This window comes from Saccoglossus kowalevskii, chromosome 3 (genome assembly GCF_978046115.1).
Source record: "Saccoglossus kowalevskii chromosome 3, keSacKowa6.1, whole genome shotgun sequence".
In the NCBI taxonomy this organism is placed as follows: Eukaryota; Metazoa; Hemichordata; class Enteropneusta; family Harrimaniidae; genus Saccoglossus; species Saccoglossus kowalevskii.
The window spans coordinates 43620911-43646172 of record NC_140643.1 but is presented as its reverse complement, the minus strand read 5'-3'; the positions used below and the strand labels follow the sequence as shown (position 1 = coordinate 43646172).

General features: G+C 35.3%; 2 protein-coding genes across 2 annotated transcripts; one reads left to right on the top strand and one right to left on the bottom strand.

Moving 5' to 3' along the window:
- Positions 1-1384: 1384 nt before the first annotated feature.
- On the bottom strand, positions 1385-5720 carry LOC100368082 (uncharacterized). Its single transcript, XM_002738066.4, has 5 exons — positions 4772-5720; positions 3999-4201; positions 2992-3819; positions 2323-2408; positions 1385-1891 (listed from the first exon to the last, which is right to left on the bottom strand). The coding sequence occupies exons 1-5, from the start codon at positions 5130-5132 to the stop codon at positions 1624-1626; spliced, it is 1746 nt and encodes a 581-aa protein (XP_002738112.1). The 5' UTR covers positions 5133-5720; the 3' UTR covers positions 1385-1623.
- A 2991-nt stretch (positions 5721-8711) lies between these two features.
- On the top strand, positions 8712-24950 carry LOC100367932 (inhibitor of growth protein 3-like). The gene is made up of 10 exons (XM_006820537.3): positions 8712-8808; positions 8930-9001; positions 9092-9192; positions 9276-9341; positions 12404-12500; positions 14195-14248; positions 15056-15333; positions 15699-15868; positions 20825-21005; positions 21745-24950. The coding sequence occupies exons 1-10, from the start codon at positions 8781-8783 to the stop codon at positions 21856-21858; spliced, it is 1161 nt and encodes a 386-aa protein (XP_006820600.1). The 5' UTR covers positions 8712-8780; the 3' UTR covers positions 21859-24950.
- The last annotated feature ends 312 nt before the right edge of the window (positions 24951-25262 follow it).

Genomic DNA, 25262 nt, shown 5'->3' with positions numbered 1-25262 from the left:
AGTTGACACGAATTCTAGATCTGTGTGTGTCTTTGTTTGATTGAAAAAGTGGCGTAAGATCCCTGGTACCTGAAAATTGGTTTAATAAGTCGATACTATACAAGTGATAGAAAACGTAGCAGCAAGTTTGGTGGAGTTGCTATATTGTTTAAAAATTAATTACAAAAGTACATCACAAAAATTGATACAAAGTGCAGTGAATATGTCTGGTGCAAAATTAGTGGTGAACTCGTTGACTCTGGTTTGGATTATAATTTGTGCTTTGTATACAAATATTAATATATTTGACCAATTGTGAAGGGGGTAGCACTTATGGGCGATTTCAATGCCTGCACTGGTGAATTTCTTGATTTTATCATCAATGATAATATTGCTCATATACCAGTACCAGATGATTATGTAGAGAATGATTTAAGCAACAGAATTAATCATGATAAGAAAGTAAATTCATTTGGAAATTCTTTTGTAGAATTATGTAAAATTAATAATTTTATTATTTTGAATGGGCGTACATCAGGTGATCTATTAGGCAAGTATACTTTCTGGTGGTGCTCGTAAAATATACTATGCTATTGTACCAAAGTTTAATCAAGTTTAATACTCGTCGTAAAAAAAAATATAAAAGTGTTACAAAACGGCAAAAATGGTTTGATGGAGACTGCTGGAGGGTTAGAAAGCAGTTTAAAGAGTGTGCCAAATTATTGGAAAAGAACCCAAATAAATGTTATGTTCGAGGGCAGTTTATGTTAGCCCGGAAAAAATATAGTAAAACCTTGAAAATTAGCAAAAGAATTTATAAACAAGATTTTTGGAATGATATCATTTCACAGGAAGCTAATCCTAAGATATACTGGCAGATAATCAGAAATTTCTCAAAATGTGATGTATCAAGTAGTAAAAACGATACAGTTAGTGCTAATGAATGGTACACTCACTTTATAAACATTAACAGTGTACAGACAAATGACAGCTATGACAAAAGCTTTAAAAATAAAATTGAGGGGGAGATCGACCAGATGGAAAGAAATGAAATAATTAACAAAGATTTAAATCAACCAATAACAATTGGTGCAACCAAAGTTGCTGTAAAGAAATTAAAATAAAATAAGTCTCCAGGTGGGGACAAGATTCTCAATGAATTAATTACGTATTGCCAGATTTTTCAATCAAATTTTAAGTTCTGGTAAATTTCCATCAGCAAAAGTAGTATTCTTATCCCATTACATAAGAAAGGTTCAAAATTAGATCTTGGAAATTAATTAAAAATATAATTAATAAAAGCATGTACACTAAAATTTCATATAAAGTTAAAACAAGTAGGAACTAACTAAAGAGAATTCCAGTCATTCACAGGAGTAAAACAAGGGTGCAACATTAGCCCAACTATGTTCAGTCTAGTTTAATTAACGAAGTGGAAATAACAACATACAACACTTAATTTATTTATCTCCATATTATTATAATTTATCTTTCGCCATATTAGCTATGAAAACTTCAATATATTAAGTTTAAAGTTAACTTTAAGTTTTTACTTTTACATGTGGCTTCACTTACACGTGTGTATTCGACGAAATGGCTTCACTTTTCATGTAAATACAGTGCACGTATCACAACGATACAAAGTCAATAACCTATGTCCCAATCAATTGGGATAGGTCTCTTCAGTCGTATGTGACTGCCAGATGGTGGCGGTTTGGGTTTCATTTCGACATATCTGGTATCTGTGCTGCTTCGTCTACATTCGCCCGACATATTTTTCACAGGCAAGTCTTGAAATTTATATACTTCTATTAGATCTTCCAGTGTTTTCGATTTGTAATCTTCTTCGTCAAAGTATACTTTTCCTTGTGCATTTTGAAATATTTGAAAATGCTTAAGAACTTTTTGGAATCTAAACAATACGAAAACAAATTGTTCCGTCATTTTTTCATTAATTTTACAGTTTATTCATGTAATCACTGCTATTCCACCTTTCAGAAAAAAAATCAGTTATTGCAGCTATTTCATGCATGACCTGGAGTAGATTGAATAAGGCAAGCCACACTGGTTACACAACCTCGTACTGAAAGACATGCTTTACACAAAATTGTACCAAAAACACATCTCGAAATATACAATGACAACTTGCGTGTGTGCGAGGGAGAGTCAAAATTGGCAATATTTATTTTATATAAGTAAACTTGATCATTATATAGTAGCCTAGACAACCAAATTTAACTACACAGTTGACCCAAAATATATCATACAAGTATATCAATATGTTTAAAACCATCAACAATTGGTAACTAAAGTTATGTTTTCAAAGGCAATAATAACACTTACGTGACTGTCAAGATTATTTGACCTTCGTAAACGTGGATCATGTACCAACCATCTTGCCTTCGGTATTGCTCTGTCACCTGCTGGATCTGAAATTGACATAGTAGAGAACTTGTCGATTTAGCGAATCATTTTTGTATGTATAATGCGTGCGTGCGTGCGCGCGCGCGCGTGTGTGTGTATAGTGGTGTGTACTATTGCATTAATAATTTTTTGAGGACAATAATACAGATAAAAAATAGTATACTAATTTCCAAAGACATATACACCTTCCGATTACGTTTTTCATAGTCCTCGTAAAACATATTTTCCATTAGTAGTTAATTCAACTTATTAATATGTCTTGCGGAGCTTAGGATTAGTGACTGGGAAAGGTACGATACAGCTTATATTAATATTATTCCAACTGTACCATACTTACTCCCCTTTACAAGTTACAGGGTGTATGATGTTATTACTACTTTGCTGCGTTTTTATTTAATTAAGCTTGAAATAAAATTGCAACGAATTAAATATAGAGTCGCGTTTTAATCCAAACTAGATGCAACTATATAAAAAGTTAATTCAACTATATCAAAGTTAATCCAATGCGTGTCGTCACAATGATGGTAAGACGTGATTATGTGTGTGTGCGTGTATGAAGTCTATAAGTTTAAAATTAGAATAGCTTACATTTTCAAAATTAGAAGTTAACATTGGATGCCACGCTGGATTTTCTGTACACATATCTTCTAAGCTCTTAGAAATCTCACTTGCATAGTTTTGAGATGCGCTGCTGGCTCGGTCAATCTTGGCATCTTCTATTTCTTTATCTTCCAGCATCAAATAATCCAGACTTTCTATTACATCGGCAGTTTCGTTTCTGTTGACATTTACGACATTAGAGGAACTGACATCCCTGCTAGTAGCACAGCTGTGATCTCCATAATATGCCGTGTTTGCGTCTTGTGCCGCGCTACCATGCACTTGCCGTTTCGGTAACGGAGGTGGGACTTTCATTTTTAACTGTTCCTGCAAACTTTTCTTTTTCAATTGTTTTCTTTCAATCCAATCTTGTTTCACAATGTTCGATGTTGTCTGTTTGCTCGTATCTCTTTCATTTCGTGGTTGTCGTGGAGGTGGGGGCGGAGGCATAGTTGTAGGGATTTCATCATTTTCTGGTTGCTCATTTTCATAAAAGAATTTCTGGGGTACGTTGTATGCACTTGTGAGTGAACTTGATTTTGAATTTTGAATTTGCTGTTTGGAGGATTGTTTTCTTAGTAATACATTATCGTGCACATTCTGCATGACACATGGCGGGGGCGTTGTTGCATGCAATGTACCAATGTTGCATGCGTTGAATGCGAAATAGTGCTTATGTATAATGTGCGGGTGTTCAGTGGATAAACTGGCGAAATCCCTTGAAGAGATTGAAGAGTCGTCTTCAGTTTTGTTATAAGAACGAAGAACCTCAGATAGCCTCGAGAAATTGTCAACAGATATTACCAATTCTCTACCCTGTGGATGGTGTAAACACATATACTTTGTGGTTAGCAAGCTAATAAAAGTGACATTTTTATAGTGGTCTTACTATATATGTATATATATCGATATGTAAGCCATTTTCTGCTATTAAATAAGACAAATATTTACACTTTTTCACATAGAACATTTTTAACAACGTTTGATTTACTGACCTTTAGTTTTGAAGCATTAGTTGTCCAATCTAGGATGAAACCGGAGTTGGCTGGACTCACGAACACAATATTATCCTTGTCAATATTGTGGTCAGCTAAAAATTGTTCCAGTGCTTGATCCAATGTGGATGTATTGTTAGTGTGGACAGTGAAGTCGGTATCGCCGTCTTCATTCCAAATCTTACATTCAAGGCAGAACTCTCCTGTACAAAAGGACACAATTATTAAGCAAAGGGGTAGATATGTCATGCAATATTGTTGCGATATTGCTACATGTTGACAATGTTCGTAGTCAGGAAATAGAGAATATGAATAGCAAGTGTCACATATTACAAATAATGCATGTTACATGTTGATAACATGAAGGCATGCTTGGGATACAGATTGGAAAAAAATGTCTGCCATATTCTTGACAACAATTTAAGAATAAAAATGCGCATTTTCCAGTTCGAAATACTATATCTTTACTAATATATTTTCTAAAATAAGCTTCGATATGATAATTGCTGAAATGAGTGTATACAAAACGAAACAATTTAACATCTCTTTTTCGACTGAACATTTTCTCTCATTTGACCTATAACGCAAGGTAACATAAGAGGTCAGCGTTGGGGTTGATTTATATACTAATTCATACAATGTAGCAAGTGTAACAAGTCTTGTGAACCGGCATATCGATCAATAAATATCACAACCAATGAGCACAGCTACACAATATATTCAACTCAAATCAACCCTTTTAAAATTGACTGTAAAATTGACTGTAATCTCACCTAGTATAGCTTCATCTAAAAGTCGCGACACGTCATATCTTCCGAGCGATTTCAATTTTTCTTGTAAAACACGTAGCGTGGACCCCTCCCGTCTGCCCCATGTACGCAGGAGCTCGTAAACGGGGTTTGTTCCCAAATTCCGCTCTCGGCGCTCCAGTTCTTCGATTTCGACATAACTATATCCTAAATCGTCAGCCAGGTTTTGCCACTGGTACACCGGGGAAGACATCCACAGAGAGACGGCAACTTCAGTCACCCAACAGTCCCCTATGTTTAAAAAGTTGTCTTGAACAGCGAGTCTTCCGTGGTGACCGGACATCCGACGCTTTGCTTTAATCGTCTTCTCCGCTGTACTCGTCATGATGATCGATGTGTGCAGTAACCGATTTGTATGTACCACTGATAATCAGTGGCGGTTACTGAGAGTGTACAGTAAAAGGAAACTAAAGCTGTTATACGGAGCAACAAGTCGGACAATTACCCGTACACATGCCTGGTTCGGTGACGTATTGTGACAGTGTTAAAATGGAAAATGTGCACCACTCGCAATGCAATACTGAATTGAATTACAATATTATTACTTTACAATCACCGTAACCACCGTTGGTATCTACTCATGGTAGATGTTAAGGTAGCTCCGCTCAGGTATTCCACATAATAGTTAGACCACGACAGGCCGTACCTGGAAAGCTGCAATGGCGACTAACCTTTGTTGAAAACATGTCATGTAGTCAAAACACATTCATATGCAAATATTGGACATTCAATGTAGAATCTTGGTATCTAATATCCCACTCCACTGTACATCAATGTAAAATGCTAAAAGTAAATGCAACGATGTACTTGTCGGAGAAAGTTACTCCGAGTTATATGAAATTCAAGGACAAGCGACTCCACACCCGTTTCATGTAGTACCAGCTGTGATACTAATAGTTTATATATCAGCCTTTTATATTAGCTAGCCGGATTCTAAAAGTAAATCCTCTTGTTAATTACGTGTGTTTAATTAGTCTTGTTACCATGGTATTTATAGAGCCAATCACGACATAGTATTTTCATAGACATGGCCAATCACTGATCGTAAGTTTGTCCTTCAAGCTTTCCCGCCTTTTTTCACTCTGTTTTTGTGGGCTATGTTTCCTATGACGTTCGATTTAAGGGTATATAAGAATGAAACACACGCTTCTCGATATGTATTTCTTCAGTTTGTAACTCGTTACTATGTTCCAGCATTCGCTGTTGAATAAACCATTAGTTTATTAGTTTCTTAGACGAATTGCTGTCTCCGTGTCTGACATTTGTATACCCCCGCTCAAGGAGTCCGGTTTTTAACTGCATTCCCCCACAGTACTATACACATTCCATATCGTCTCAACAGAACGGTGGAATAGTACGTGGCGAAGGAAAACTTGTTATATGCCCAAATTACATTGTTACAGTAATACCATACTTCGTGTAGCGTGAACTCTACTATTATACTACGGCTATTATGTCCTGAATTACGTGTTTAACACAAAAAGATCAAGGATTATACAACGTGCCGCTTTTCGTGAACCCAAAGTATCTCTAACGACGCCAACAAGGAAAGAACGGCTCTGTGGGGTGGGAAAATTGAACAGGTTCGAATGATCACAATACGAAACGACATCAAAAACGAACACCTGTGTTTATGAAACAATATCAAGAACTCGAAAATAAAGTCAACGGTAATGCCAAGTACCTAAAGTCCTCGTTGTCTGTAGATAGGCTGAATTTTAAATTTATGTAATAATAATAATAATAATCTTTATTGTAATCGTATCCTTATTAGGATCTTGACAAAAGTGTACAATAAAGTATAGAAAAAAAAAAGAAGTAAAAATAAAAAAAATAACATTAAACACATTAAATAAAATTAAAATTATTAAAATTATGTATATATTTGTAATATTGCAACAATAAACGTTTATAATATATACGAGATGTGATCTCTTTCAGATTCACAATGAATACTTCAACGAGAAATTGAATATGTGCTAGTTTCCCATTGTAGTACTTGCAAGAACTAGTAATATCCTAGTTTTGAATTTAAAGAACTGAAATAAACAATGAATATATAAACTTGAAATACAAAAGTCTGACGACAGGCCCATGTACGCTGTGGTAGAAGATTCAATGACACAACATTTGCCATATAATAATGCCGAATAATCACCGGTACAACGATCTTCTGATTTTAAATGCACACAGCAGTATACTTCATGCCGAAGTACAATTGACCCACGTACGTCAGCGCTATTGGATCGCAAAAATATGAGTCATTCGAAATCGTGTCGAGGCAATATAACCCCTGCATTTTATGTGAATGAAGTAGACTTCACCGGAGCTCTACAGGTGAAATCTCCCGTGTGTGGTAACTTGTTCCCGATCTTTTATCACAAAGTTTTTTTCACGCGTTTCCCCGGTAGCGGGTTTTCTGTCGGACGGACGGTCGTTACCAGGAACATTGATATCGGACAAGGCTTCTGAATATCTATCTGCTGCTAACTAAATTCGTCAGTAACTCAACTACCCAGACGTGAAATAATATCTCGCTAACAAACACGTATTTTGGCACTTGATCGTATATCGTATTTGTAGAATCGCGAGCTGTACGCCGTACAGTTTATCACAATCTAAAATTGGTAATATGGATAAGAACATGTATTACTGATACACTAGGTTGGCGAATTCATTGAATTCTAATTAATCATGAACATTCTCGAGGCACATAAATATATTCGTTCGAAAATGTATAAGTAAACATTTTATTTCAGTGTGTAAATATATAATGTAATAATTAGAATGCATCGATTGACGCCGCACACATTTAGTTACATTACAATGCAAATCAATACACCCAGTACAAATTGAATGCACCAATTGGGTTTAATGAGGTATATAATGACTCAACATTGACCCGCTTGAAGATTATAGTCCGAACAAAAATTGACGTAAGTCAGATAATTTCGTCCTACCAAGACCAGAAAGATCAATTGTCACGGTTGTTACCACAGGACATAAATAAACCCTATACATGTATCACCTCCCGTTAGTGTGTACAATGAGTATATAATTATTTCACAGTGTTATTTACTGTTATTCATGCTGTACCAACATTTTCGAAACCAGAATTGCGTGTCGTAATGTGCCTGTGTTCCATATATGTTCCATCATCAATATAGCAAGATCGGAGGACCTTTGCCCCAATGCTGAATAAGCTTATGATTTGGATCGGCGTGGACTCGGACGCGGCGTTTAGTAGTGAACTTACACCAGGTGAATTATCTGTACTGATAATGAAAAAAATAATGTATTCCCCATGGTTTAAAATTAGGTTAATACATCCTCAAGACTCGAAGAGATGCTAGATTTTGAAAATCAGAACAGAGAACAGAGAACAAGTTTGTGTTTACTCCAGTTTTTGAGAGAAACCATAGCTCTTCTGTGTCGATAACAATTCCAATATCTGAAATTAACAAATTTAATGAAACAAAATATATGAAAAATGACTGAAATACCATTACAAAGACCGACACAAGAAGAGCTACATCTTCTCCAGCCAAGGACCATTTATTCATCCGAAACGCAACCCACGCTCAAATATACGAGCGCCCTCAATTGTTTTGCTGTGACAAGCGATGATAATAATGGCGGAGCATTGTGATCCACTAAATTTGCAAAGCCTTATTTCATTGGTTAGTACATATGCACGCTAATTTCGAAAATGTAGCTTTTTTTACAATTTCCGCATCGAAATAAATGAAAGAAAGATACTTTGTGGTACGTAACACAATTATTGAACTAAATGCTTACTTTTATTCAGCATAAATCTTTCTAAAAATATTGCGCGTTAACATCAGCTATAATGATATGCAAAAAATAGACCAATTAAAAAGTCCGTTATAAACGACTCATCTACACTAAGACAGTGTTTGGGAGTCACCGTCCACCATATTGAATATAGATTATTGTGAAAAACGCACTTAAAATGCTATATTTAGAGGACTTCCTCGAAAGTAAGTCAATGTTCGATTGTCGATTTGTGACACTGAGTTCCCTCAATTATAGCGTTCATAAAAATTGGGCCCTAAGCATTTACCTAAAATTAATGATTCCCGCTTTCCTTTGTGTCAACAGTGATCGAGCAGCTGCCGATGGACCTTCGCGAAAGGTTTACGGAAATGCGAGAAATGGACTTGCAAGTTCAAAGTAAGTGTCATTCTTCCGAGGGTTAGACCAGTTCTGTTATTTTTTTCTGTTGACATCCCCACTATATATAGTTTTTTTCTCGTGTTTCAGACGCGGCGGATAACTTAGACGAGCGGGTGAAGAACTTCTTCGTCAACGGAAAGAAAATGAAAACCGAACAGCGAGACCAGGAATACGAGAAAATACGAAAAGTAAGTCGTGTTACACTCTTTTCATTACAGCACGATCGAGTTAAATATCTCTTCTAACAAGGCGTGTAACTTTTATTACGCAGGATTATTACAAAGCATTAGAAGATGCGGACGAAAAAGTACAGATCGCTAACCAAATATATGATTTGGTAAGCCTATTAACATAATTTATTCAATATTCGTTATCAGCTGTCGATCGTTGTGTGCATGGATGTAATAACATGGTGTGTGTAACAGTATTGACTTTTTTTATTCAAAATTGTCCCATGCATTTTTTTTACAGAACAGTAAATCACTTCCCAGAAACTTTAACTTAATTTTTTTTACCGTGAGAATTTCATTGAAAAATGAAACTGAACCACATGATCTGATGAAAAGACCTTTAAATTCTAGAATTAGGACTTGGACTTTTTTTTTGAACATTGATTCTGCGGATGAGCGATTTTGTAAAAAATGTCATACAAATTCAGTTGAGGACGAACAACATTTTATCCTTGATTGTGAATTTCTCAATAAAGAAAGAGGGGAGCTGTTTCAAGAAATAGGAATTAAAAATAAACTAAATGAAACAGACAATTTCATTAAAATAATGACATGCTTCATACCCCTGGCAAAGTTTCTAAATAAGGCAAAACAGAAATCAGGTATATGATAGCAGAGGTACATTACTTGGGGTTTGCAACTCGCATAGTACTGTATGGTGACATCATGTCAAGATCCCATTGAAGTCTCATCTCGTAGATAGCGAGACTGAGGCTACGACCTTCTGACATGATATATATCAATGTTCAAGGTTTGTAATGAAAAAATAAAACTTTTCTTGCCACTATCGTAGTGAAAAATGTAATACATCGAAAATGTACAGAAAATATAGTTCTCGTAATCCGTCATATCGTGGGCAGCTATTTTGATCCACCTGGACATCCCAGTATCCTAGTTACCTCGGGCATGCGCATTCGCATTTTTCTGAGTTGGAACGCTTATGTGAGAGCGAGATTGTAATGGGATCTTGGTATCATGTCACCGTAGTTGCAAACCCCAAGTAATGTACCTCTGATGATAGCTATCACCTCTACATTGGGAGAATCCTGTAACTATCCTTAATTTGTTTTTCCTATTAAGCTTTTAACATCTTTTATTTTTAATTTTATCTTACAGTCTAGCTACTGTATTTTTTCTTATGATTTGTATTTTATTTACCATACTGCGCCCTCTGATGGCATAGTAGTATAATAAAGTTATTATTATTATTGATTCAGAGGCATGATCAAACTATATACGTGTATATAAATGCCTGTAATAAAAGTAACACAGTCATCACACCATGTTGTGTTTGATATTACTGGTGTTTGATACATTTTTTGTGAGAAAAGTAGTTCTGTGACCATAGTTCTTTTTTATCTAGATTTCACAAACAGTTATAATAATGCCTAATATGGTTAAAGTCAAGAAAATCTGGCAATAAGTTTTAATGGTAGTCAACTTAAGGTTGAACAACTGGCTTTTAAACTATGATTAAAATGCTACTTAATATCTAAAAGTAAATTAATGAAACAACACTCAGCAAAATTTTCATTGGTGATTTTATCCTACAACTGTACCATTTTGAATTCAAGATTGGTAAAAAATATGTGTAAATAAATCTCATAATCTCATCTCAAGCGGAAATTATCCTACCAAATTCAACAAAAAAAGCATTCGAAAAGCGAAATGAGTACTGTATCACCCTCGCTACTTCTGAGGTTGTCCATAGTATTGCCATCCCGTATACATGCTTTCAAAGCGAGCGTCGCAGTCGGTACAAAATGTACTCGTATACAATAATATGAGACATCGTGTTCATTAGTCATGTCATTAACTAACACCCCTTGAGGCGAAATGATGCCATGCAAAGGGAATGTTTGTTGTCTACTTCACAGTCCGTTTTATACCCGATATATACAGCATTCTGCACCACATACAAGTTTTTATCGCCAGAATTCATTCATTGGTCTCAAATTCCCTGCAAAAAGCAGAAAAACCTCTGCTTCCTTTCAAAATTGAATGTGTCTATGTGTTTAGCAATCAGTGTGAAATTACTGCCTGCCTGCATTAAAATGTCTGTTTAACAAATAATGTTATTGGATTAAGTTGAATTTTTTTCTTCGATGATTACTGATATGAAGATTATGAAACAAAAAATGCAACAATTTTAAAGCGGGGGAGTCATCACCTACGCATGCGTCAGACGGCCATAGCCTGTCATTGTTTACAAACAAGTGTCTATACATGAGCCTTTGTGATCTTAGCGTGTGTTGTTATCATCGCTTGGGACTCAATTCAAGCATGTGTGCAGGAGACGACCCTCCCGCTTTATGTTGGCAATTTGAATAACCTGCAGGTGGCAAGAAAGGGAGCACAGAGACACCTTGGAGGAAAATAAGGTGTATGACTAAGCAAACAAGGTCAAAACATAGTATCATCATAGGAAACAAACAAATCTGGTTATTTGTGCTATAGTTGAAACTACATATATCATACTAGTTCGGCAGTCAGCTCACAAAATTGTTTTTTTTTTTAGGGAGGTGGGTGCTTAATCGAGCACCCATATCGAAAATTGGCCAAAAGTCTTTTTTTGGGAAATTAATGTTGCAAACTGAGTTGCATCGTCATTGATTTTAACAGCACTTTTACAATGACGAAACAGAATGGTCACAAAAAACAAAGTGTAGTTTACACTCATTTACTATGGTCTACGCATTTGCACGATGTTCACAGTGGTCAATAACCACGCTGTATTATATAAATCTGATTACGAGTAGCATTTTGGAGGGGATAGGCTCTTAGCCGAACTGATGCTTTTGATTTTCATTCTGAATGTATCAGACTTCACATTCACAGACGCATGTAGATGAAAGTGATGACTTAATGAAGAGACATTGGTGTCATTCAGCTCAGTATGGTCAGTGTCTCTTCTGGTAAATAAAATCAAATCTGGTGTGCTTACTGGAATGATATGCAAGTATTAACCTTTATCTTGCCAAGTCAATATAAATGGGGCTGGCAGGATGAGGGTTAATTAAAAAATAATCATTAAGGCAGGGCTGGTGAAATTTGAAAGTTACCTGCCCTGGAGTCTGGTACACAATTATTAAAGATTTTAAAGCATGGCAAAATTACTATACCCTTGCCTTCTAGATGAAACATCTTGAAATATTTCTTCATCATCTAGGTTGATCGTCATCTACGTAAATTAGACCATGAACTGAACAAGTTCAAAATGGAACTGGAAGCAGATAATGCTGGTATAACAGAAGTTCTTGAAAGAAGTAAGTACATCTCAATTCGTCGATTCAACTGCATACTGTCTGAGTGCGTACTTAGAGGTATCCTCAAAATAACCTTATTATTATTGTACATATTTTCCTACCAAAAATACATCATGGGAATGTCGAAATCCAAAAAGTTTAAAACAGAATCAGCAAACTTCTTTGTGTGGAGTCTATTCAAACCATGGTGGCAGCCATGTTTGTTTTTATTATTAGAGGCCGCTTATGCGCGAAATCATTCCATATTTGGAAGTCGCATTTCTTTATATGGTACATGCAGGCTGAAAATACTCCATAAAATACTGCAAAATTACGGCACGCTGTAACTGGCGTTACGGTGACGGATGTATAATAATGTTAAATATTGAAAGCTCTGGAATGCAGTTTGAAACTCATTCTGTGGTAGATTGTGGTGTAGCTTTCATGAATAATTGTTATAGTAGCAGGTGTCGTTTTGAGATGAACAATGATCAACCCTCACTACATCCCTATTTATAATAATTAAATATGAAAACCATTATTCATTTTATCTGGTTCAAAAGTTGCATCAGTGATCATTTCTATAGCTTCATTGGGTTTCAGGCTGTTGATTATGCATAAACTACATGAAATATTGTTGTGCTGCCCATAGTGATCAGAACAAAGAACAGAATGAAGCTACGTGTTTCACAAAATTGAGACATGAGTAAAATTTGAATGAACAATTAAAGCAGAAACCAAAATAACCATCTACATTTGGATGTGCTTAAAATGGTTGAAACAGTGATATGCAGGTCACACAGATTTCTTACCAACAAACCAACTAACACGTACTATTTGCGTAGTTATATTTTTGCATAGTTTGCAGAGAGACTTTAATTACACTTTTTACTTCAAATTAAATGAATAAATTTAGTCATTATTTTTGGAGTCATTTATAAAATATTACAGTAGCGTACACTGCTGGTTGTGATTGGAGCTACACTGCCTATTAAATGTTTTTCAGCCACATCCCACTTATGCTTTGTCAAACTATTATTAGTCTTGATTAAACCATGATTAGTGTCATCATTTATTACATGTATTTGCGACGGAGTGATATTTGTGGTTGGACACATCAAAGACGTTTGATCCTTGTAGCCAATGTACGTGAATAGACACGATGATAACATAGTTTAAGCTGTAGTGTGTCTGCCAATATTTCAATTTTAGTGTAACGTGTGTGTGCAGTTGGGTTGATAACGATAATTCTGATAAATGCAGCAAGTTGAACACTATTGGGTTTGTATGCGAGCTGTTGTCCGCCATGGTTGATGCTATGATGTTGATGCAGAAAGCATTCTGCAATCCATGCATTTTATACAAACGCTCTTGAATAGAAGAATGTTTCTTTTGTACTATAGAATCTGTGATTGTATTCAGTATTCTACGTACCGGTAGTCATTGTTCTAACCATGAAAAGAAAGTTTATTCTCATTGTTCACTGGGATGCCCATTTCTGATACTCGTATCTGGACGTAAAATTGCCTTAGAAAGGTTGTTTCACAAAAATTAGACTGTGCAAAATTGCTACTTTTGACTGGCTCTTCGCAAAAATAACTTAGCAATTTCCAATTGTACAATATTCAGAGTTAATCTCAGGGAGAGAGGGAAAAAACATGTGTCATGTTGTTTCCAATCTTCATGTGTAATCTTGTCATATTTTCTTGTTGTAGGATCACTTGAACTTGATACACAGTCTCAACACAATCACTTGCAGCGAGGAGAAAGTAAGCACACATTGGTACTCTTGTTGCTGGATAATATATACTATAACCTTGTTATAAAATGATGAAGACGTTTTTATAATGAACTTATTGCATGTCTCTCACTCATAACAAACCCAGTATATTACGTGTTTCATTATAGCGAACACTTTACTGTAACAAACTGTATTGTAAACTGTAATAATTGTATGTCTCAAAAGAGTTTGTTATTTAGATGATTACATATCCTGTCTCATCAAATAATACACTATAAATTTCAAAGCTTGGATTTTAGTGTTTTTTACATGTCAACCCGGTAATTTGGCAGTTACAGTGATTTCACTTTTGTTCAGTGGCAACAGTATTTAATAGCCTCTAATTATCTAAATCCAACTTGGCTGTGAGTCATCTGTTTTATTTATAATTGTATTTAAATCCTCATTCTGACTACTACATGTACATGTACCTTGAACAAAGGCAATCACTACTTAAAACCTTCAGAGGGTTTTTGTATGGTAAGGAACATAAATACAAAGAAATGCAGAGATAAAATAAAATGTAATGGCACTAATCGGTATACTGTGTACTGGTATACCTCTGATGAGATGTACACAAAACATGCTTATTTCACTGTTACGTGATTCGGTTATTGACAATTATGAATGAATAAGTAACATTGTCTTGTGTATAAACTCTGGTCAAGGGTGATACATGAACTATCCTTTGTTATCTATTCATTCGCAGGCAGTCTTGGCACAGACAGTCTGTTAGCATCCCACTCATAATAGTTTCATCTCAATAGTTATTAGTCATACTTTTATTTTCATGCAGAGCGGAAATACACGTCGCTAGAAAACCACGTTGATAAGAAAGTTGCCTCTGAAAAGTTACAGACTAGAAATATGCTTCATGAAGCTGTCCCAGAGTCTGCAACAGGCTATCGAAGTAACAGCTCAACACCCCCAGCAACGTCTGCTGCATCTACAGCAGTAGACAGTGGTGCTGGTACCACACAGTCATCATTACTTTCCTATAGACTTGGACAGATGAGTACAGGAACTAATGCTATTGCATTGGCGGCAGCCCAGGCTGTGTCTAATACACTACAGGTAAATTTGTGTTCCTATGTGATTACACCATGAAAATATCAGAAAGAAAATTGTAAAATTATAGTTAGATTATTACCTGCTACATAAATACTTTAATTGAGGCTGAATAAAATAAATTCTGTGTTTCTGGTAACCCAGCCTGCCCAGTTAGAGGGAAAACCATTTTTCATTTTTACCTTATCCATATCGTTGTAGATGTGAAGGTCAAGCTATATGAGGAGAAAACGTCTGTCCCTGTAATCTGTGTTGTTGTTGCTGATTCCATCGTCAAATATTTTCTTGTGGTTACAATAACTAAAATTGTTCGTACTATGCTTAATATGTACTGATATGTGCATGCTATACTTACTATTTGGGTCACTTAGATGCAACAAGGAAGAAGAACAGCTAGTATACGAGCCACATATGATGCACTCAAGAGTGGTGCAGATCTAACGCAAATGTCAGGTTATACTGGTCTATATAATAATGCCACATCAACTAGCTCAGGGGAACAAAAAACTGCTGATACTACAAGGACACAGAGAAGTAAAAAGTAAGCACTTCAGTATGTTTACAAATCATTAACTGCAGTGGTGGTCTGTTTTTGCTAAATAATAAGCAAAATAATAATATATAATATTTAAACAAATATAATATATTGTGTTACGTATACCATACAACAACTTTAGCATGAATATATAGCCTGATTCAGTTTGCATACAAATACTATACTCTTAGGTAACACCATAAATTGTGTTATTTTTAGTCCCCGTTTGGACGCAGTCCAAAAACGGGGACTTATGTTTTGACCTCTGCACGTGTGTCCGTCCGTCCGTGCGTGTGTCCGTCCATCCGGACCTGTATCCTAAAAATGCCTGGACCAATCACAATCAAACTTCACAAATACATCATACATGATATTATACATATACACGTCAATTTGTTTCACGATCTGATTCAAGATGGCCGAATGGTGGCCATTTTTGTGCTAAAAATCATCAAAATCAAGCATTTCTTGGCTGTTTGCAGATGGATTTTGTTCAAACTTAGTATATACATTAGACATTATAGGACCTTGATGCACATCGTTTTGTTTTACGATATGATTCAAAATGGACTACTGGCGGCCATTTTGTTTCAATGAATGTGCCATATCTCTGACTTGCTTTCACTGATTATGTTCAAATTTTAAATATTCATTATACATCATGTCATATAGATAGACAGATGTATTGGTTTGACGATCCTATTCGAAATGGCTAAAAAATCCTAAAAATCAAGCATTTCTCAGCTGTTTACAGATAGATTTTGTTCAAACTTGGTACATATATTAGACATTACAGGTTCCTGATGCACATCATTTATTTTTCAGATTGGATTCAAAATGGCTGTCTGGCGGCCATTTTGTTTTAATGAATTGGCTTCTAGACCCATATCTCTGACTTGTTTTGACTGATTATATTCAAATTTTAAATATTCATTATACATCATGTTATATATATACATGTATTCAAAATGGCTGATTTTGAATGCTGTTCCAGAGCAATATCTCTCAATATGGACAAGTACATGTTTGACGATCAGATACAAATGTCAATCATTTTAATGTTAAAAAATCATATTCCTGACATGGTTATATTCCAGCTATATTACTATAAACAAAACTTTATATCTTAAATTTGATAACTAACTGGGACTGTGCCATACATGGCTTGTTAGTCCCCGAAAACGGAGACTTATAATTTGGTCTCCGTCCGTCCGTCTGTGTGTCTGTGCGTCCATCCGTCCGTCCGGAGTCATATCTCAGAATCCCTTGGATCGATTCCGTTCATTCTTTGCATGTGCCTAGTACTTTATGTGGGACGTATGCACATGCCGTGATTTAACGATTCGATTCAAAATGGCTGACTGACAGCCATCTTGTTTTTTGAAAATGTTGTATTTTGGACATGTTTTGTCAGTTGTCATTCAAACTTGGTACATAGATTATAAATGTTAGGATACATGTCCATGACGATTTATTTCACAATTGGATCAAAGATGGCCGACTGACAGCCATCTTGTTTTTTGAAAATGTTGTATTTTGGACATGCTTTGTCAGTTGTCATTCAAACTTGGTACATAGATTATACATGTTAGGATACATGTTTATGACGATATATTTCACAATTGGATCAAAGATGGCCGACTCACTCTATGGTGTGACTATTCATTTGCATATGAATATATGTTTCGGAAAAAGCATTTGACACCGGGGCTTACGGCTTTGTGTTTATAGAACTGCTTTGTTTTTTTTTAAACGATATCCAACCAATGAGAAAAAACAGGGGATTATCCCGGGAATTTGTCGTTAATACCATGCATTTGTAGATTTAACTAGTTAGCCAGGAAACTTTACAGTCTGTGAAAGACTGAAGAAATCAGATCACGGGATAAATAATAGCATCGCGGAGAAAACACATAGCGTCGCGGGCAAATCTGATCGCGTCGCGGCTCGCGACGCTGTTTTGGCCTGGGGAGAACACTGGGACTGAGTCATTTTCATTGACTTGTTTGATTTGATTGAACTTGACAGCCTAAACTCATGTAATGGTGGTCCATAAATGTGTACGAAATCATTTCTCGCAGATGAACACTGCTTTGCATCAGTATCATACATCAGGGATCTTGCCACGCTGGTCAGCCCCAACCGGCACTCAAAATTAGCAGCTACCATGGAAACACTTGTCCAATTGTTATTATAACTACAAGCCGACCAGCACGCATCCTGCCAGTAGAACGATTATAATGTGTAAACAATGAACCTCGTCTCATGATGGTGGCTTATAAACAATACTAGTCAATTTTGTATAATTAGCACCTCTTCACTTTAACCCCAATATAACATGGTCAAAGCAGAGATCACAATCTGTTCACACTACCCAAGAAAAAGCAACACGTTTATTGCATGAGTGGGTGAAATACATTTCAACTGTTATCATCGCGAATCATGTCAAAACTCTTCTTTTATCTTTTAAAAATTGCTAATCACCGCTTTCGAAAACCATCATATAGTTTTCAGCTGAAATCCACACCAACACATCGTTTTACTTCCAAAATGCAATTTTATGATCACTACCATTCGAAAAACTTTTGGTTCTATCTGCATTATCATGTGACATTCTGATTGCTGATTCTGATTGGTCAAAGGACACAAGCCGGTCAACTGATCCATCACAAACATCATGGCGTGTTTGTGATTTTACCAAAGCAAACAAGTGATCACAATTAAAAATTTGTGCATGGCATGACTGAGTAAGAGGCATTATTGGTATAACCGGTGTATAACATTCAAAGTAAGTTATAATACTGTAAAACATGTTGAAAAAGCGGCATGCAATTTCAGTGAATTGTAGTAAAATGACTAATAGCAAAATGTTGATTTAGCGAATCTCTCTTGTCATTGTTGATTTCTTTGTTTGATTTCATTTTGAATTGATAATAAAGTCATTAGCGACATCTTGAATTAGCGAATCAGTTCTCTCGCTAAATTCGGGAAAAAAGACATGCTCGCGAAAAAGACATGTTTTACAGTAAATTGCAACAATTCCCCAAATAATTACATGGTCGATTTTTTGAAGGAGGGTGTTTTGCAGTAAATAAGATCGTGAAACTTGTGAACATATTCTGAAACATTTCAAAAGTGTTGTTTCATTTAACATTTTACAATAGACATTGCAACATTAATTTGTTGCTGTTTTTAGTCTGCAGCATTTGCATTTTGAGAATGTTTTGAATTGTTTCAATTTTTAATTTCAAACTATTCTAAATTGTGAAACATAATATTTTGAGACCAATAAAAAAAAGTATTTGCACTGTGGCCGAGCTCATTAAAATTCATGAGCGGCCAATGCTCCCACTGTACTGGTGAGATCCCCGATACATATCAGGTTACAGGTGCACATCATTTTAACAACTGTTTCTCTGAATTGTCTTGCATGCATTCCATTCAAACTCACTACAATAATTATACATACTGGATGTTGGCTGAACATAACATTTTTTAGCTCCGCTGTAGACTTTGTCGAGCGGAGCTTATCATATGAGTGATTGTCTGTTGCCGGTGTCAATGTTTTACTTTTTCGACTTCTTCTTGAAAACTACAAGCCTGAATGCTTTGATACTTAGTGTATATGTACCTTGGGTAGACCTTTCTTAGATTTGTTCATTTCATGATGATATCTTCAATTCTCTAATTTTGGTGAATATTTTTGTCATACCTCTCTCAGATTTGTTCATTTTGACGACTGAGCATTGTCAATGGTTGTTGTGCTGTGTTTTGCATAAAAGTTTATAGCATGAATTAAAGGGTTTCAAATTGAAATATTTTTTTTTGAAAAGAGATGAGTAGTTTTTATGGTAAATCGTATAATCAGCTGACAGCCATAATAGTTCTACAATGTAATTTATGTGCCACACCAAATCAGTGAATATCCAATATTTAGTTCTAAAATAGAAATCATAGGCTGTTGAACCCCCTGAAATCTTTTTCTTGCAGTCATATTAAATTTCTTACTAGAGGATACAACAATCACTAGTGATTTCATAGCATTCTAAACATTGACCTTCAATTTAAGTTAATGTAGAATAATGAGATCAAACCAGTTGACAGTAGGTTGCTAGTGAAATTTTAGTGTTACTGTATGAATATACTAACATGTCGTGAATCAAATAAGTAAGCAGCAGTAATTGTAATATTATCATGCTCGTATAGAGGGTGAACTTTCTCTGGTCACTTGTAACTAACCGTTGCAATGTGATGTCAGTCTGCTATTATTGATATTATCAGTAACCTAACTTTATACCTTGATTGTACATCATGACACTCATACACAAATACAATTATAATATTGTCATCTGATCAAAAACAGTCGACTGCTGACTATATTTCAACACTAAAGTCCAGTATTTTGACATTTCCTGAACCAGATCTTAGCATGTGTTGTTTTTGATTTTCTACAAACTTAGTGGAAGGAGTAACCATTACTGATTGTTGATGCAACTCTACTCAAGATGACTGACTTGATCCATCTATCAGGTCACTTAAGTACTGCATCTTTATATGCTATTTGCATATGCTAAATTCTATAAAATAACAATGCAAAACGGTTTACTATGCACAGGAATAGGAACTACATTATTCATTATGTGTATAGTTTTGAGATTGAACACAAATAAAGTATGTGCTTTGGTTACAATTATTATGAATCGAAACCTTTATACTACTAGTAATAATGCATGCTATCCTGTTGACATTTGTTTCCTTGCTATGAACATTTATTATCACATGTACAGGCATTATCTCCATAGTGAAAAATACCATGAGATACAGGCACTTTATAAGAAACAACGGAATTCTATATACTTCTATATTTATCATTAAATACATACACAGTGACATTACATTGCAAGATGATTGATACCTGTAGTTTTATTCACTGTCTCTTTGCACTGTCTCTTTTATTCACAGACAAAATACAAGAAACTCTTCAACATGTCGAGCAGAACCAGTGCCAGAGGTTGTACCGCAGGAACCTGTGCCTGAACCTGTGGTTGCAGAGGCAGATTGGACATATGATCCCAATGAGCCAAGATACTGTATATGCAACCAAGTTTCTTATGGTGAAATGGTTGGTTGTGATAATGACGATGTAAGTTAAAAACAACTTCTCTGGTATTGCATGACATTGTGAAGATAAAACATATTAGATTAGGCATACATGTAAACCACAAATTATTGCTGGTAACTACATACATGAATGTTATATATATATTTCCACTATTGAACAAGAATGTTCAGAAAACCTACTATCCTCACTGTCTAAGAAGAGAACTTGAAAACCCTACTAACCCAACTGTCAAAACAACAGACAGACCAGAAATCCAACCGTCTCCACTGTCAAACCAGACAACTGAGAAACCCAACTGTCCTCACTATCAAACCAGAATCTCAGACACCCAACAGTCTCCATTGTCAAACCAGACAACTCTACTATCCTCTCTAGTTTCCCTAATTATTGGCAATGACAAACACAACATGAAAGTAATTTATCAATGCTGAAGTGCAATCCTTGGCATTTATTTTAATGGAAAAACATTTTTTTGAAGACACATGGAGTGTTAAAGTATTTAAATGTTGCACTTTTCATTGTGACAAACAACAAACACTGTGTTCTTCAATAGCCATAAGTGATTACGACAAACATAAATTCAACTCCAATTTTAGAACATACCTACAGCAACATCAAATTTGAATACAGTTTGTGTGCTTTTTTAAAAATAGGCTGTAGGACTTTACGCTATACATGTAGTATATACTGCTTTGTGACCTTGCAATTACCACACAATAATGTTGTATGATTAATTTATCATCATATTTTGTCATTGTAGTGTCCAATTGAATGGTTCCATTATGGCTGTGTGGGTCTTACAGAAGCCCCTAAAGGTAAATGGTATTGTCCACAGTGTACAGCTGCTATGAAAAGAAGAGGAAGAAAACTGTGATCTGCAAATAGTGCTCAGTACCTGCCCTACTACCATACTAAAAAACTGCCAGTGAGTGCCCAGAATAGTCAGCTTGCTATGACAGCAATATTGCTACATAACTGAGATGTTGTCTAAAGAGCAGTCCAGCATATGAGATATGAACTAATTAAACAAGTGTTGAACTTTGTCAAAAAGTATCCATAAAAAAATATATGTTTTACGATACATGGATTAGTGATCAGCCTTACAACCTTATTTACCCTACTTGTTTTGCAGTTTTCCATCTCAGTAAAATTTCATAGTACTCTCGGTGACATATTGTTGTCTGGTATGAATTCCCAATTCTAGGTGACATATTGTTGTCTGGTATGAATTCCCAATTCTAGGTGACATATTGTTGTCTGGTATGAATTCCCAGCTCAAGGTGACATATTGTTGTCTGGTATGAATTCCCAGCTCAAGGTGACATATTGTTGTCTGGTATGAATTCCCAATTCTAGGTGACATATTGTTGTCTGGTATGAATTCCCAATTCTAGGTGACATATTGTTGTCTGGTGTGAACTTCCCAGCTCAAGGTGACATATTGTTGTCTGGTATGAATTCCCAACTCAAGGTGACATATTGTTGTCTGGTATGAATTCCCAGCTCAAGGTGACATATTGTTGTCTGGTATGAATTCCCAATTCTATGTGACATATTGTTGTCTGGTATGAATTCCCAATTCTAGGTGACATATTGTTGTCTGGTGTGAACTCCCAGCTCAAGGTGACATATTGTTGTCTGGTATGAATTCCCAATTCTAGGTGACATATTGTTGTCTGGTGTGAACTCCCAGCTCAAGGTGACATATTGTTGTCTGGTATGAATTCCCAATTCTAGGTGACATATTGTTGTCTGGTATGAATTCCCAATTCTAGGTGACATATTGTTGTCTGGTGTGAACTCCCAGCTCAAGGTGACATATTGTTGTCTGGTATGAATTCCCAATTCTAGGTGACATATTGTTGTCTGGTGTGAACTTCCCAGCTCAAGGTGACATATTGTTGTCTGGTATGAATTCCCAACTTAAGGTGACATATTGTCTGGTATGAATTCCCAACTCAAGGTGACATATTATTGTCTGGTATGAATTCCCAATTCTAGGTGACATATTGTTGTCTGGTGTGAACTTCCCAGCTCAAGGTGACATATTGTTGTCTGGTGTGAATTCCCAATTCTAGGTGACATATTGTTGTCTGGTGTGAATTCCCAATTCTAGGTGACATATTGTTGTCTGGTATGAATTCCCAACTCAAGGTGACATATTGTTGTCTGGTATGAATTCCCAACTTAAGGTGACATATTGTCTGGTATGAATTCCCAACTCAAGGTGACATATTGTTGTCTGGTATGAATTCCCAACTTAAGGTGACATATTGTCTGGTATGAATTCCCAACTCAAGGTGACATATTATTGTCTGGTATGAATTCCCAACTCAAGGTGACATATCATTGTCTGGTATGAATTCCCAACTTAAGGTGACATATTGTCTGATATGAATTCCCAACTTAAGGTGACATATTGTCTGATATGAATTCCCAACTCAAGGTGACATATTGTTGTCTGGTATGAATTCCCAATTCTAGGTGACATATTGTTGTCTGGTATGAATTCCCAGCTCAAGGTGAGATGAAAAGTTTATGCTGTGCCAAATAAAAATTTACAAATTAATTCAGTTGTTCCTGTTATCTCTAGTACCACTCATTTAATTTCATTAAAAACATGGTACTTAGATGCTCTCTGATCCAAAGACCTGATAGTTTTATGGTGGAAATTATGTTTATCTCAATTATTTCAATGAATCTTGGTACATGAGGTAATTTATAGCTGTGATTTGTTTAAGTTAAAATCATGAATATTATTTACCTAATTTCAATAAATTATACATCTATCTTTCTATGAACCACGGATTCAAATGAAACATGGTTAATAGGTAGTCTGGGATAAACCACAGTCTTATTAATTTTGTATTATTATAGTTTTCTATACTTGAATACTGTGTATCACATTGTGTATCTCAAAGAGAAGACCTATCTATATTAGCGGACAGACATCTTGTTTAAAAGGCTAATCACTTTTTTTTTATAAATTTTAAATATTCTGTATTTCTACTTTGTACACATTCTATACATACAAGAGTTCTTCTTTCTATGTTCATTTTATTTATGTTTATTGAATAACAGCATTTTTGTGTTCTGTTACCTTGAGTGCCAGGGCTATAATAAAGTTGGTATCATCTAGACTGGACTGAATCTTGCATGTCATTAACACATTATTGGCCACATGTATTTCGCATTAAAGGGAAAACTGGCTAAAGGTTGGCAAGTAGGCTGGTGGTTAAGTCCTATCAGACTCGTGTACACGTACTGGGAATCCATGACCATTAACTTAATTCAGTTTTTAAATTGCATTAATTTTAAATTTTTTTTGAAGTTTAATTTAACTCAATTAAATTGAAACTATATAGAGGTTTGATCTAATTACAGTTTAATTTAGCTGTATATTATTAAATTCAGGTAAATTTAATTAAATTGAAATTTAATATCAATGGAATAGGTATATACTGCATATCAACAAAACCCTAATACCAATACCATTGAAAATGAATTCAATATTGAATTCCAAACAAAGTTATATAGTAGGGATTCAAATAATATGTACATTTCCCTTCACTGTTGCCTATACGTGGATAACTTCCCCTGCTACATATTGCCAACAACAAACAAGTTGTTGGTATTAGCATTTTCACTGTATTGTATTATTCTTTTATTACCTGTTAATTGATTGAAAGCCCTTGAAATAATTTTGTTTTCTCAGTAAGTGCCTTTAATCATATTGATCATGAGTTGATTTATACCATCATGCATTGTCTGAGGTCTCTAATGGATTTCTGGGGAATCCAAAATATGCAAACAAGCAATTAATTTTCCTGTGTCAGAAAGATGTTTCGTACAGCTTTGTTAATGTATGTTGATTGTGTACATGACTTATGGAATCCACATTACTTGTACCAGTTGTTATGTATGTATTGACAGCTAAAGTGTGCAAGAATTCTGATAACTAATGCACATTCTTGTGTTGAAGCGTTTTGGCTTTATTACCATTAAGTCACTATGACATTTACTCTTTCAGTGATTTGGTTGTGTTTGCTGTCGCAAATAAACCATTGGAGTAATTGAAAAATTTGTATTTCTACAATTCACTCCAAGTTCCCAAATTGAATATGAACCAAATAGACTTGGGATTTCAATTGACAAATCCCAACTGCACATAACACAGACAATATTGGTTTCATTATGCCCACATCTATGGCTATAGTGTCATAACAAAAATACATACAATTTTTTGTGTTACTCTCACTAGCATGTTACCATATTGAC